This window comes from Bos taurus, chromosome 5 (genome assembly GCF_002263795.3).
Source record: "Bos taurus isolate L1 Dominette 01449 registration number 42190680 breed Hereford chromosome 5, ARS-UCD2.0, whole genome shotgun sequence".
Taxonomy (NCBI): domain Eukaryota; kingdom Metazoa; phylum Chordata; class Mammalia; order Artiodactyla; family Bovidae; genus Bos; species Bos taurus.
Genome location: NC_037332.1, coordinates 43,516,371 through 43,531,962, shown reverse-complemented (window position 1 = coordinate 43,531,962; position 15,592 = coordinate 43,516,371). Strand labels below are relative to the sequence as shown.

The following is a 15,592-nucleotide window of genomic DNA, read 5'->3' as shown; positions in this document are numbered from 1 at the left end:
TTCTTTACTCACTGGACCACCAGGGAAGCCCAATATAATAATGATGATTATGCTAATAGTAACAATACATACATATCAGTGTGACATCAATTAGAATGCTGTGGTAACAACTCCCAAATCACAACGCTTAATGTGACAACAATTTATTTGACTCTATATATCAAATGTGGATCAAAAGAAGGATCATGTACATCATGCTGTTCAGGACTCAGCTGATGAAGCTCCTTCTCAGTACATATTTCCAGAATCTCTACAGAGGTGGTAAAAGAACAGGGCAAATTGTGCATTGGCTGTTAGGGCTTCCACTACGTCACTCCTGCTTACATGTTATTTGCCAAAGCAAGTGACATTGGTTATGTCTAATTTAAAAACAGCTGGTGAAGTGCAGACCTACACGTGCCTGGAAGAAGATGAACCAGAATATTTTTGAATAGCCCAAATTATGAATGACGTTATTATGGTCAATGGTTGAAGTTCGGGGGCAAACTCTATTATTTTATATTTGAAGCTTGAATAAATAGCTTCTACAAACCATTGTTATCACCATCATCAGTAACACCATATTATGAAGTATTACTACTGTAGGCCAGGCACCATCATAAGTAGTCCACATGACTAAGTTGTTTAGTTCTTGAAAGCTGGAAAGATAGGCAGCTTTATGATCTTTTTTCTTTTTCTTTGTTGGCAAAGTAATGTCTCTGCTTTTTATTTATTTATATTTTTTCCTTTTTTAAAAATGTATTTTATTTTTTTATTTTTATTTATTTATTTTACATTACAATATTGTATTGGTTTTGCCATACATCAACATGAATCCACCACGGGTGTACACGTGTTCCCAATCCTGAACCCTCCTCCCACCTCCCTCCCCATACCATGCCTCTGGGTCATCCTAGTGCACCAGCCCCAAGCTTCCTGTATCCTGCATTGAACCTGGACTGGTGATTCGTTTCATATATGATATTATACATGTTTCAATGCCATTCTCCCAAATCATCCCCCACTCCCTCTCCCACAGAGTCCAAAAGACTGTTCTATACATCTGTGTCTCTTTTGCTGTCTCGCATACAGGGTTATCGTTACCATCTTTCTAAATTCCATATATATGTGTTAGTATACTGTATTGGTGTTTTTCTTTCTGGCTTACTTCACTCTGTATAATCGGCTCCATTTATGATCTTTTTTTCCCCAGTGAGGAAGCTAAGACACAGAGAGTTTTCCCCAAAGCTACAGGAAGCAATGTTTACACTGTTTCTCTCATGAAAGCAATTTTTGATTGAACTTGGAAACAGATGCATCACTATAGAATGAAGATAAAAGTTCATTTTAAAGAAAGAAATTAATTTCAGTCATCACATCCTCAATGGTTTTAAATATGGAAAAATCCATTACTGTCATAAAAATCCCCCAGAACCTTCATCTCTTGTTTAGAGCACGTGGAAGCTTGTGGCTGGTCAGTTTTCCCTTACCGTGGGAATCCACCTTGGGGACACTTGGTGTCCTTTTCTGAGAGCAGTGCTCAGATGAGACCATCTCACTCCTGTGAGGTGGATAATCATGGATCCTGAACAGGAAGAGGTTGGACACTGGCCCCATCTTCACTTCCAAAAAGTTTTTTGACTTTTGTGCAAATTCACTCCTATAGCCACCATCTCTTCCCATCAAGGGGAGATTGGGAAGAGCAGACCTTATCAAACCAAATGAAGATTTGCTGCTGTCTTCTCTGGGACTATGAATGTTCTTATGTTTCCATAATGAACTGAAACACTGGGGAGACTCCTGGAGAGAGAAGATCTGCCCCAAGCGTCTGGCTGTGTCCTCTTAGACACAGCAGTCAACTTCTCTGGCTAAGAATGGAGTTGAAGGTCTGCTTTATCAGGCTCTCTGACACACTGGGCAGTTGTTTCCTCTTCTCTCTTTCCACTTGAAAAAAATGGAAAGGATTGAAATGTTCTGTTTACTATCACCTTCAGGAAACTTGAAAACTCTGGGGGATTTAGAGTTATAGAAGGTCACAGAGCAGCTACTCCAGTGGTGCCCTGGTTTTTTGACCCTGAGATTATGAATCCATTATGCTTTTACAATTATTTGACTGAAAAAGTATTAATACATAGAGGGAGAATGTAACTATAAGTTTAGTTAAGCTTTCAAATGAATTGCTTTTGTTAATCTAACAACAACATTTGAAAAATGGTGTATATCTATGGGAGAGATGTTACTTTTTAAGTTCACAACCAACACCACAGACCCCTTTGTGCAGTCATCTGGGTTCCAAAGTCCCCAGGCCAGGAGGATCTCTGATTTGTACCAGCTTATCCGTTTTACTGCTGATGGAACAGAAGCTTAGCACTTTGCTTAAGATTCTGCAGTGAATCACAGGTAAAGTTGAAATTGAAATCTAGGTGCCCATCCCCACCATTCAACCTTTATTTATTTGGGCTTGTGTGTGCATCTACCTGAGATCAACTCCAGAAGATGCAGAAAGTGTCTATTCTGTGGTCCTAGAAAGCAGTTTCAGTACCCTAAGTCTCCTCCCCTTTGCCTATAGCCATTTTTTTAAAAAATTAGGGAAATACAGCTAATTAGGTCTTCCCTAGTGGTTCAGATGGTAAAGAATCTACCTGCAATGCCAGAGACACAGGAGACATGGGTTTGATCCCTGGGTCGGGAATAGCCCCTGGAGAAGGGAATGGCCCCCCACTCCAGTATTCTTGCCTGGAGAATCCCTTGGACAGAGAAATCTGGTGGGCTATAGTCCATGGGATCGCAAAGAGTTGGACACGACTGAGCGACTAACACTACTACTACTACAGTGGATTTACAAGATTGTGTTAGTTTCAGGTGAACAGCAAAATGATTTAGATATATATATATATGTAATTTCCAGATTCTTTTCCATTATGTTATTATAAGATATTGAGTATAGCTTTCTGTGCTATATAGCAGGTCCTTGTTGGTTATCTGTTTTATAGATAGTAATGTGTGTATTTTAATCCCAGTCTCCTAATTTATCTCTTCTCCCCTTTCCTGCTTTTTGCCCTTTGGTAACTCTAAGTTTGTTTTCTTTGTCTGTGAGTCTCTTTCATGAGTAAGTTCATTGGTGCCATATTTTAGATTCCACATTTAAGTGGTATGAAAGACAATGGTATTTGTCTTTCTGGCTTATTTCACTTAGTATGATCCTCTCTAGGTCATCCATGTTGCTGCAAATGTCATTATTTTATTCTTATTATGGCTGAGTAGTATCCCATTGTGTGCCTATAGCCATTGAGATGTCGTTCCCACTTCAGGATATTTCTGAGGGTCTGAAGAAAGGCATTTTCCCCCCTGCTGATGTTCCATCTCCTCACTCTGTCCAGAGCACCATGTAACACCAGAGTTTCTAAATCCAACAGAGGAGAAAGTCAGGCAAATATTCGTTTCAACAGGTGTTTCTGGGGCATTTAGACCAACTACAAATTTACAAATACATTTTTCAATTAAAAAAATGTAGAATAACCCTCAGTAGGATGTGGAGTAATATCTCATAGTTCACCAAGCCTCATAACACACTTATGAGCCTCCTTTCTGAAGAGTAAGAATACTAGTAAAATAAACAAAGGGAAATTGACATTTTTGTAATATGTTGAGCTCAAGCCATTATTCTTCCTTTGGGCCTGAGTTGATTGCTTAAAGTGTCTTTCAGAAAGGTTATATCCCCTCTTCCCATACCTAATAAAAGGTTTGAGTAAAACTAACAAGTGGAAAGCAGGTACTTCAAAATATTCAACTTATATTCTGAGGAACTGAGTATGATGGAGTAGATTTTAATCTGTGGAACTAATAAATATTTAAATAGGCAACAGAATAAGATATTGAAAAGTTAAACACCTATGGGAAAATGCACCAACAGAATTATGCAGGTTTTAGGAGATTTGGTAAAGTTTTTTAAAATCTCACACAGCAAGAAACATCTGTAAGTCATGCTTACTTTGATTTGGAGACCTGATCTGAGAAGAGCCAGTGGCTGAAAGAAAATGTTTCCCTGTGTTAAAGGGCTCAGTCATGAGTTGGTTGGGCTTATTGACTTTTTCTTGGCTTGAGTCTATTTCAACCAGGGAAGAGAAAGGCATCCAAGTTGCTGTACTGGGACTAAGCCATCAGTACAGTTTTACAAGTATGCAGTATACACATTCTACCACGACAGGGTATGCTTTGGTTGGACACCAGCTTAAATCTCTCTTCTCCAGAAGTTTCTAATTTAGCTTATGGGGAGATCTCATCTGCTGATTGTGAAATATATCTCCAACTTTACAATGAAAACCATTGGGAATGTATGTTAAGTTTATAGGGAATGTTGCTAGAAGGCTCTTATAAAATGAGAGCTACTCCTGTATGACTACAGGAGAATTTACCGTTTTCCAATAGCCAGCCCTTCAGAATTGAACAGTCTTGCCTCCGAAAAGTGACAAAGTAGAGGTGTTTTATAGGAGACTTAAAACTTCTTATTTCCAATCCTGCTTTGGAAAAGCCATTTTCATAATTCTAAGCTGCAAGCTCAACTTCACCTTTTTATTACCGTTAAAAAATACCTTATTCCTTCAGAAACTAAATCCTATCCTAGGGTTCTATGTCTCCAGGAATGTGGAAACACGCTTCTGTGAAAATAAGGCAACTCTGTAGTTCAGCTACCAGACTTTATAAATGAGCTGTTTTCCTGCAAATTCAGCAGGAAAATAGAACAAAAGGTAAGGAAAAAAACAGGATAGATAAGTCTGGTTTTCCCTTCTCTTTATGCCTCATTTGCCTTGTAAATTAGCCTTCTATGGAAGTAATCATAAACAAAACTCATAGCAGGAAAAGTGCTTGAAAATTATTATTTGAAGAGCTGGAATCCAGGTAATCTTGAGGCTTTTTAGACAGCACATATATTTAAAAGGGAAATAAATATTCAATTTTCTAGAAAATCAGTATATATTAAGGTCCATTTCTTCTTAAAGAGAAGTATCACACTGGGGAAGAGTCTCAGCAAACTGGCCTTGCCTTCCAGTCGTCTCACTCCCACTTGCTAATGAGATGAAAAAGTCCAGCTTCCTCATCTACCCCCAGCATCCCTCTGCACTCAGCCCCTAGAGGTTCCTCCTTTGAGTGTGGAAGAGAAAACATTTCTCTAGAAGATACATGGTTGGCTTTCTCTTCTCTCTTCCTCCCTCTTTCTTGACATCCCTCCTTCTATCCTTCCACAAATATGTATTGAGCACCACAGATGAGACTGGCATTGTCGAATGTGGGAATACAATAGTGAATGAGAGGCAGTGTTCCAAAAGCTCACAGTTGGGTGACTGGATAAGTAAACCAGCCCTTCCACTTCATGTAAGAAGTACTAACCAGGACAGACAGAGACACTCAGGAATACACACTAGCTTTGCTTTCTCGCCTGAAATTCCACATAGAAATTAGTTTCACATCTTGTTTCTTTTTCATTGCCATGAAAGCAGAACATATTGTGTTAACTTATATTTCTTATTAAATAAGGTTAATGTCTTTGTGTTTTGCCCAAAATTATACTGAAAAACATAGATATTATTTAATGCAAATGAAAGGCTGCAATAAAGAGGACATTTACTTGAAAAAAATCTGCAAATTTAAAGAAATTATTGAAAACACTTTAAAATTCTTTTGTGAGGTTAGCTTAGCAACTCACTAAATGATGGCTTTTACTATCCACTTTAAAAAGATATACTTTTTTTCCCCACAGCCTTAACAACTATTATCTGAATGGTTACCTTTTCAAAATTGCTTTTAAAATGCCTTTTTGGCTCTGACAGATCATAACCACTCCCCTGGCTTCCTTCCCCATCAGTAAACTCTGGCCCCACACCAGTGATTTGATTCTTCTTCTCAGATGACTTCAGCTCAGTTTTTACTTTGCATGTGTGCTGAGTCCATTCAATCATGTCTGACTCTGTGAGACCCTATGGAATGCAGCCCAACAGGCTCCTCTGTCTGTGGGATTCTCCAGGCAAGGATACTGGAGTGAGTTGCCATGCTCTCCTTCAGGGGTTCTTCCCAAACCAGGGATCAAACCCGGGTCTCTTATGTCTCCTGCATTGACAGGCAGGTTCTTTACTATTAACACCACCTGGGAAACTCGAGCTCGCTTTTTTTTCTGTATGGATCACATTATGCTTGGAGTTATCGACAATTCAAAAATGCTAACAGAGGTTCCCTATTCTAGAGTTTTGTTTTGTTTTTTCTTTTCTTTTCTTTTGACTGCCCCACTCAGTACATGGGATCTTAGTTCGCCTGACCAGGGATCAAACCCATGCTCATTGCAGTTGGAAGCGAGAGTCTTAACTGCTGGACCACCAGGGAAGCCCTGGAGGTGTTGAGAAAGGGCAAAAATACATGAAAGTTAAGTAACAAAACAGAGATAATAGCCCATTGGTACAGTGATCGAGAAGATATCACTAACTGGTCACCACTTTGAGGATTCAGTAATAATACACACTACAGCATAATAATAATACACCCTCCACTGGAAAGGCTGGAGCTCTGAGCTACAGTGATCTAATTCAGGATGGTGTCTTAGTCGGCTGGAGCTGCCAAAATAAAATGCCATAGACTAGGTGGCTTAAACAACAGAAATTTATTTTCTCACAGTTCTGGAGTCTAGAAGTCCAAGATTCGGGGGTTACCAGATCTGATTCCTTGAAGTCTCACTCCTGGGCTCAAAGAAGATACACAGTTGGCTTTCTCTTCTCTCTTCCTCCCTCTTTCTTGACGTCCCTGCTTCTATTCTTCCACAAATATGTATTGAGCATCACAGCTGAGTGTGGCCTTGTCGAATGTGGGAACATAACAGTGAACAAGAGGCAGTGTTCCAGAAGCTCACAGTTGGGTGTAGAGCGATGCCTTCTCTCTGCCTCCTTGCAAATTCTCTCCTCCATACACACAAGGCTTTTCATGTCCTAATCCCCTCTTGTTATAAGAATGCCACACACATTGAATGAAGGTCCATCCTAACAGCTTCACTTTAATGTAATTATTACTTTAAAGGCCCATCTCCAAACACAGTCACGTTCTGAGGTACCAGGGGTTAGGGCTATATATGTGAAAATTTGGAGGGCTTTAATTCATTCCAAAACAGGTGGCTTTTTGGAGAAGGGAGACAATAAACTAGACCTGTGAGAAATGGCATAGGGAGGACTTCCCTGGTTGTCCAGTGGTTAAGATTCCATGCTCCCAATGCACGGGGCCCAGGTTTGATCCCTGGTCAGGGAACTACATCCCACATGCTACAACTAAGACTTGGCACAGTCAAATCAATGAAAACAAACAAACAAACAAACCAATAGTGGCATAGGGACGTGATGGGCTGAAAAGTGGGAGAGAGAAAGAGTGGGGAGACATTTGGCCGACTGACAAGCTAGGCTACACACTGGGTTTCTTCTCATCCTGAGCAAGCTTTAAGACTGACAGACGGTTTCCTCTTCAACAGGCAGAAGCACATCATTCTTGGCAGCAGAGGCACAAACCAACGTTGACTGGAGGAGTGATTGTAAGTTTACATTTACTCTCTTCTTTGGCTTTGTGGAGCGAGGCAGAGCAACAACAAGCTATGAAAGCGATACTGGAGAGAGGTACAGGGACAGAGGCTGCACTCTGCCCCAAACCCCTGTGGGGGTTACAGTTTTTTGTAACCAATGCCAACCTAACTATTAAGGAAGCATTGGAAATGGTTGCATACTGCTAGGCATTGTGGTTGATCTTCATGGATTCTAATAATTTATTTGAACTTCCTGCTCTCTTCTTCTATTTTTCTGCTGTTTTCAGTTGGTTTTCTGTTTTCTAAATATATATATATATATATATATATATATATATCCTTCCTTATTGGCCAGATTGCATGTCCCATTACACTGTCCATTTTCAATAAATTTCAACTTAGTAGGACTTCAGTGATTCAGGTTTTCTTTTGGACGTTATGGGGCTATCTACTGGAGCTTGGGTTTTCTTTTATTTTTTTAGTTTTCTTAAAATATACCGTAATGGCCACAAAAGCCTTCTCCCCTTCTCTCTTTATCTCATTTGAAAGCAAATGGAATCCATTTATCTAGAAAACTCTTATTTCGCATTCTGTAATTTGGAGCCTGCAATTGGAACACAATGCTCTTTTCCTCTGCAGAAGCGTTTACTTTCTCTATTTCTTCTCAATTCAGGGATTGATACAACCATCAGTTCTATTCAGATTATGGAAATCCAGCAAATAATAGATCGGCGCTATTGCAGTAGAAGCCTCCAGTGCGGGTGTGTAAGCCCCCCACTATCTCCCATTGTTTCTGGAATTTACTCAGGGCTCAGGGCTTTGGAGATTGGAATGAAAGCTGATGTTACATGGCAAAATCGATGTGTGCTTACATGGCTCCTCAAGTGGAAAACACATTTGTTACATGGTGGCCGAGGGAATCGTAAAATGGTTGGTATTAGCAAATGTCAATAAGCCATGGCTCCAAAGATTACAGTCTCCTGGTTTAAAGGGTAAGTCCAGAGCAAAAAGCTTAGGGGGCAGCTCTCAGAGGCCACATACCATAGGCACAGAGCTGTTAGTTAATTTTATAGAAAAGGAAGGCATTATTACTGATGGCTCTGAGTTACGAGTGAGCTGACATTTATATATTTTAATAACAAGGGATATCATTATTTTAATTGCTGAAAAAATAGAGCGTATCCTAACCTTTTCAGTTAAGAGGAAAAAAATCTAGGCATTGCAAAAGTTTACGGCAACATTCATCTCTTGTGAATCCCATGCGTCGAGGTAATGATGAATCTAGAAGCATAGAGGGCAAGCACAGAAGCTTCAGTAAACACACTATGCAGGTTGAAGGTATTAAGAATGGAGAGGCTTTATTTGATAGGTATTTACTGGTTTAGTTAAGCCTGCTCATATTTCAGCCTGCTAGGTTAAAGGCAAGGCTGCACATTTTGCAGACCTCAGGCTCTCGGTGCTCAGTCTTCAGTGGTTACAGCATGTTGGCTCAGTAGTTGTGGCACACAGGCTCAGTTGCTCTGTCACATATGGAATCTTCACAGACCAGGAGTTGAACGCATGTCCCCTGCATTGGCAGGTAGATCTTACCCACTGGATCACCAGGGAAGTCCTCTCAGCCTTATTTCTTTTTAAGCTTGATATAGCTTAGGCTTCAGGCTGATGGTCCTGACTTTTATAAAACAATTTTTTATATATATATTTTTCATTTTTGGCTGTGCCACACAGCTTGTAGGATCTTAGCTCCCCGACCAGGGATTGAACCCATGTAGTGAGAGTTCGGGCGTCCTAACCACTGGACCACTGGGGAATTTCCTGGACCTGATTTTTGAAAATAACCTGTATGACACTTTATTATATGTTTATGACCTTTACATTCATTATCTCATTGAATTCTCACAAAATCACACAAAGTTGGTATTATTTATCCCCATTTTGAAGTTAAAGAACTTGAGGCTCAGTGAGCCTGAAAAAGTCAGAGACAGACATTAATTGGTTTGGTAGAATGATGTGATGATGAATAGTAAGATGATTTGGGTTCAAATTCCAGCTGACAAGAAGTTCATTATCCTTGCGTACCTGCTTCCCATCTGTAAGATCAGGATATTTACTACCTAAGTAGTTGGGTTTCAGGGAACCACGCAGATACTGGGAGGCACACAGCAGGAAACGACTTCTATTTATCTAAGCTTACTGTGGTAGGACAAAGTCCTCCTGATTCCAATTCACATCTGTTGCTTTTATTTTTGCTTTCTCATTTTTAACAACTCAGTTTAGCATTTATTAAAGAGAATTTAAAATGACTGGCCCTTTGCCCCATTTATCTGGTTTTATTTCTGTATATAATTCAAGGGATAGGAAGGTCATAAGAACTTGTATTAGATACAATGTGCCTTTTTGCTTGAGTTTTCATTACAATATGAGTCAAAGGAACTCCCCCCTTTTCCCAACCATCCCTCCCCAAGGGTGGGAGGAATCCCTGTATAAGCATTTCTATCCTGCGGTTTTCTCCATTACTCAATGATAATTAGGACTGTAATAATTTTACTTGATTCCATTTTTGAAAGTACGTGGTATTTCCTGCTGATGTTGTCTAAAAGGGAGTGATTTACTGTATCAAAGCAGGTAGTTATTATTTCCAGTTCTTTCCAGAGGGACTGTTTAGTTTGAGGCCTTTGCCTCATTTGTTTTCTGAAATCTGTCTCCTTAAGGGAAGTTGAAGTCATTTCCTATTGGTTTAGTTTTGTACATTTGGTGGAGGTTTTGACTTTCCATCATTTCTTGTGTATTCTAAGAAACTATGAATCTGTTTGTGGTATATTTGATAGAGTTTGACCTGAAAGAGATCACTTTGAAATTTGACAGGTATATCTCTGAAAAACATGAAACTGTGCCATGTTAAACTTGATTTTCTATATCTATCACATATAATAGAATGTTTCACAGTTTATGTAGTATTCAAAAATAGAAAAAAGACTGAATCCTTTCCTGCATATTTTGATTTGTGATTTTATTTTTTTCCCTTAATTAGGTCTGGAAATTACTATTACCATATTCCTGTTAATAAGTACACACCCACCAATGTCAAATTCTCTCTGGAAATCAAGTAAGTTCATAGCTGTAAAAGATAATTCTGGTTTTATTATATTATAATTCTGTTTTTATTATCTGACTACCAAGCCTGAGTTTCCCTCACAATTTGATTAATAATTTAGGAAGTAGAATGTTTTCAGTTAAAGAATGACGACTGGGTTGAGAGGTGGGCCAGAAGCCTGGGACCTTCCAAGCTTCTTCCAAAGGATAGAAAGGCTGTGGGTTGTATGCTCACACCTGCAAAGTGAGCCTGACCTTGGATTTGATGTTCTCAGGCTGCCGACTGCCCTTGGCCGTGTCCCTTTGAATTGGGGTGGGAGCTAGAGTAATAGCATGTTCCCTGGATGGGGGGCTGCACATTTCTCTGAGCTCCTGGGAACATTGCAAATGCAGATACCATCTACTTCCCCACAGGGGAGTTAAAAAATGGAGTCAGAGTTTGGAGCTGGGCAGACCAGGGCTCAGATTTTGTCTCCATCACTTATTAATTCTATAATCTTGGAAAAACCACTTATCCTCACTGACTATTGTTTATTCATCTATAAGATGAATTTGACATTATATCATAACATGGAGAGCCTCTGTGAGAATCAGTGATAATAATAGCAAAATTAATTACTACCATTTGCTGAGCACAGACTATATGCCAGACACTCTACACTTTACTACTGGGTCATATAGTCCTCACAACAACCCTCTGAGGTTGGTGTTTTTTTCTAGTTTATGCTTTTCAGATGGAGAAGGCAATGGCACCCCACTCCAGTACTCTTGCCTGGAAAATCCCATGGACGGAGGAGCCTGGTAGGCTGTAGTCCATGGGGTCGCTAAGAGTCGGACACAACTGAGCGACTTCACTTTCACTTTTCACTTGCATGCATTGGAGAAGGAAATGGCAACCCACTCCAGTGTTCTTGCCTGGAGAATCCCAGGGACGAAGGAGCCTGGTGGGCTGCTGTCCATGGGGTCACACAGAGTCGGACACTACTGAAGTGACTTAGCAGCATACTTTTCAGATGGGAGCACTTAGTTTAGAGAGGTCAAAAAGCTTGCCCTGAAAGTCAGAGCAAATAAGTGGTGGAGATGGACTTCCAATCAGCCCTTCCATTCGACCATCACTTTCTTGCCTCCCCAGTGAGGTGAGACCCGTAAGAACATTGCCCCGTCCTGGCACACAGCAGGCACTTCACATTATGACTACCTTTCCTCCAAAATCACAAAACTCTAATCTATTTTATCAGCTATTTTGAATAATCATGGTACTTTAGAAGACTTTCACAGAAATTATGAAGTGAGGTACTCACCGTGAAGATGGTGTTTGTGTCTCTTGATGTTAGTTTCTCCTTTGTCCCTTCCACATTTCCTCTCTCTCTTTCCTTTTTCCCTTTCTTTCGCTTTCCTCTGCCCTCCCCTCTCTCCCTCTGCTTCCCCAGCTCTGCTTCCTCCATCATTTCCTCCCATTCCACTCTGGTGTCTTCCTCTGTTTCACTCAGACTTCATACTCCTTCTTTCATCAACTTTGCTTCTGCTGCTGCTGCTGTTAAGTCGCTTCAGTCGTGTCAACTCTGTGCGACCCCATAGATGGCAGCTAATAACACAACCAACTGCTTGCCTTGAAATGGTCTTTTTCAAGCAGCTAAAATTTCATGACTCAGAATCCACCATATTACAAGGGAGAGCAAAAGCTAAGTGTACTATTCTTTAGCACTCTCTGAGCTGCCTGGGACAGCGTTTCCTCATTTGTCCCTAGCTTCGATGGAAGGAAGTAAGCTGAAGTCGTATATCCCTTGAAGTGGCAGAAGGTTGTCTTGAGTCACTGAAAAGTGGGTATTAGTCACTCAGTCGTGATCAACTCTTTGCAACCTTATGGACTGTAACTTCTGTCCATGGAATTCTTCAGGAAAGAATATTGGAGTGGGTAGCCATTCCCTTCTCCAGGGATCTTCTCAACCCAGGGTTTGAAACTGAGTCTCCCATGATAAATCAGGCTTTAGGAATCATTTTTTTTTCTAACAGTAGTGATCTTAAAGTAACACATATACTCAACCAAGATTGTAGTTGTCCCAGAAATAGGTCGACCTCATCCTCCTGATGATGATTCCCGGGCCAGCCTTTAGAGAAGAACCATTCTTTCTGACATGTCTTCCACTCTGATAGCTTTGAAAGTGAAGTGAAGTCGCTCAGTCGTGTCTGACTTTTTGCGACCCTGTGGACTGTAGCCCACCAGGCTCCTCTGTCCATGGGATTCTCCAGGCAAAATACTGGAGTGGGTTGCCATTTCCTTCTCCAGGGGAATCTTCCCAACCCAGGGATGGAACCCAGGTCTCCCACATTGCAGGCAGATGCTTTAACCTCTGAGGGACCAGGGATAAGGACTGATAATTCCTAATGGGGCTCACCCCACACCCATACCTGTGTTGTCTTCTTCTCTGATTCAAATGAGACCTATCCAGACCAGAAGTTTGCAGAATTTCAAATCCTGGAAATGTCAGATGAAAGCAAATTCAGCTGCCAGTGAAAAGAGAAGGGATATACCCCAAAATTATTTTTTAAATCTATGGAGCTAAGAAGTTCTAATATTGAAATGACTTAAGTCATGAGACTAGATTTTCAAGACTGTTGTATGTTACCTCAGTTTTAGTTTTAGTCAGTTCCAGTCTACTATATAATATTGGGTGGCTTAAACCACGGACATTCATTTCTCACAGTTCTGGAGCCTGGGAAGTCCAAGATCAAGGCACTGGCAGATTTGATGTAGGATGAGAGCCCACTTCCTGGTTGATAAGTAGCCGTCTTCTCTCTATGTCCTCACATGGCAGAAGGGGTGAGAGGGCTCTCTGGGGTCCTTTTCATGAGGGCACTAACCCTACTCATCAGGGTTCCACCGTCAGGATCTGTCACTTCCTTAAGGCTCTGCCTCCTGACACCATCATATTGGAAGTTGGGATTTAGACATACGAATTTGGGGGGTGGGGGACACAAGCATTTAGTTGACAATAGTAGTCATCTGAGATTGAGTTTCTTTCTTTTATAATGAGATGTGAATTGGTATATTGGCATTCGTGAGTTTTGTGTAATAGCAGGTCTATTTGGAACTTTGAATGGGTTCCAAAGTTATGTTCCCATAAGCCCTCTTCTTCTCACGGTGTAGCCTATGGGAGCTGATAACTGCTTTTCCACTTGCCTTTTCTTTCATTTGTCTCTTGAAGCACAACAGAGCCACTGATAGTCTTCCAGTGCAAGTTCACCCTTGGAAATATGTGTTTCCGTAGTAAAATAGAGGCCAAAGGGATGGAAAGTCAACAGGAAGTCTCCCAGGAGATGACACAGGTAACAATTTGCAGCTCCTCGGCATTCTGCATTCCAGAAGTGCATCTATAGTGGTGGCACAGCCTCTGATCCTCACAAAGACAGAGATGCCATGGGTCACATGTCAGTGTTTCCCTTTGCTGACCCTGGTCACAGGAGTTGGCTCAGCATCTTCTGTGCATCCTTTGGAAGCTACAGACTTCTCCAGCAACACCATCAAGAACTGTTGCCACAAACACCTCTCCTACTGCAATCAAGGGAATGCTTTTCAGCCTGGGCTTTTTCCAGCAAAGAGTAAAATGTAGTTATGTGATGGACCTCTCTTTCATTCATTATTTAGGGGTATCAGCACATTTGGAGCCTCCCTGTAGCACCACTCTTCGACAGTGGGTACCATTTCCGGGTAGCTGCACCGGTAAGCTCTCTTTTTTTTTCTTTTCAGTAAGAGAGAAATGGACCATTAGATAAATAGAGAGGTAAATGGTGGTGGTGGTGGTTTAACCACTAAGTTGTGTTTGACTCTTGAGACCCCATGGACTGTAGCCCACCTGGCTCCTCTGTCCATGGGATTTCCCAGACAAGAATAGTGGAGTGGGTTACCATTTCCTTTTCCAAACAGATAAGTAGATAATTTTAATTACAACTAATTCTTACATTAATCATTCTCTCCCCCAACTCCCCTTCTGACAGGATTTAGCTGACTGTTCAACGGACCCTTATTTTGCTGGGAAATTCTTTACAGATTACTTCTTTTACTTCTATCGACATTGTGTGTAATTTATTCAAGTTTGTTTGGGAACTCTGCCCAAGAAAAATACTCCAATACAGTTAACAGAAACTTTTATCCTCTTGCAACTTCTCTCTACCCGTTGTAAAACATTCATGTTTATTGCCAAAGGGCTTTTTCCAGGCTTTGGCTACCAAAGGTTTTGAGATATTAGTGAGGAGAATAAAGTGTTTGCTGGAATTTGAGATACTGTAGTGTTTGATTTTGCCGTGACTATGAGGAAAACATTTCCTGGAGTAAACAGCACTGTTGGATTTGAAAATACTGTTTCTGTTCCTAAGGAAGCTGTGAGGTCAAAATGGGCAGGTTTGACTTTACTTTGTCTTTGTGTATCTCAGTGCTTTTGAGGAAAACAAAAGACCCACTTCAGCCGTGTCAACTTGGACCCACTAAACAGACTCTTGAGAATTTGTGATTTGGTGTGTGTTGGGGGAGGGGTGGGTGGTATCTGATGCTGAGCTCACATTTAGGCAAGCTATTACTATGTGTATATGTGTGTGCGTGCACTTGAACTACATACACTATAACTTGCTAATAAACTGGATTAAAAAAAATAATATCTTTGTAATGTTACTTTGTAATGTTTGATGGGTGCTAAACTTTTATGCTTACTTCTTGGAAGGAAAGTTATGACCAACCTAGATAGCATATTCAAAAGCAGAGACATTATTTTGCCAACAAAGGTCCGTCTAATCAAGGCTATGGTTTTTCCTGTGGTCATGTATGGATGTGAGAGTTGGACTGTGAAGAAGGCTGAGCGCCAAAGAATTGATGCTTTTGAACTGTGGCGTTGGAGAAGACTCTTGAGAGTCCCTTGGACTGCAAGGAGATCCAACCAGTCCATTCTGAAGGAGATCAGCCCTGGGATTTCTTTGGAA

General features: G+C 40.7%; 1 protein-coding gene across 2 annotated transcripts in view; it reads left to right on the top strand.

Moving 5' to 3' along the window:
* Positions 1-15,271, top strand: part of MYRFL (myelin regulatory factor like) — a 140,228-nt gene extending 124,957 nt beyond the window's left edge. For both annotated transcript variants that reach the window (XM_024992288.2, NM_001102323.1), the window contains 6 exon segments: positions 7,481-7,540; positions 8,202-8,289; positions 10,560-10,634; positions 13,828-13,948; positions 14,268-14,342; positions 14,618-15,271. In XM_024992288.2, the coding sequence (XP_024848056.1) occupies positions 7,481-7,540; positions 8,202-8,289; positions 10,560-10,634; positions 13,828-13,948; positions 14,268-14,342; positions 14,618-14,704 (506 nt within the window). In that variant the 3' untranslated portion in view covers positions 14,705-15,271.
* Positions 15,272-15,592: the final 321 nt, after the last annotated feature.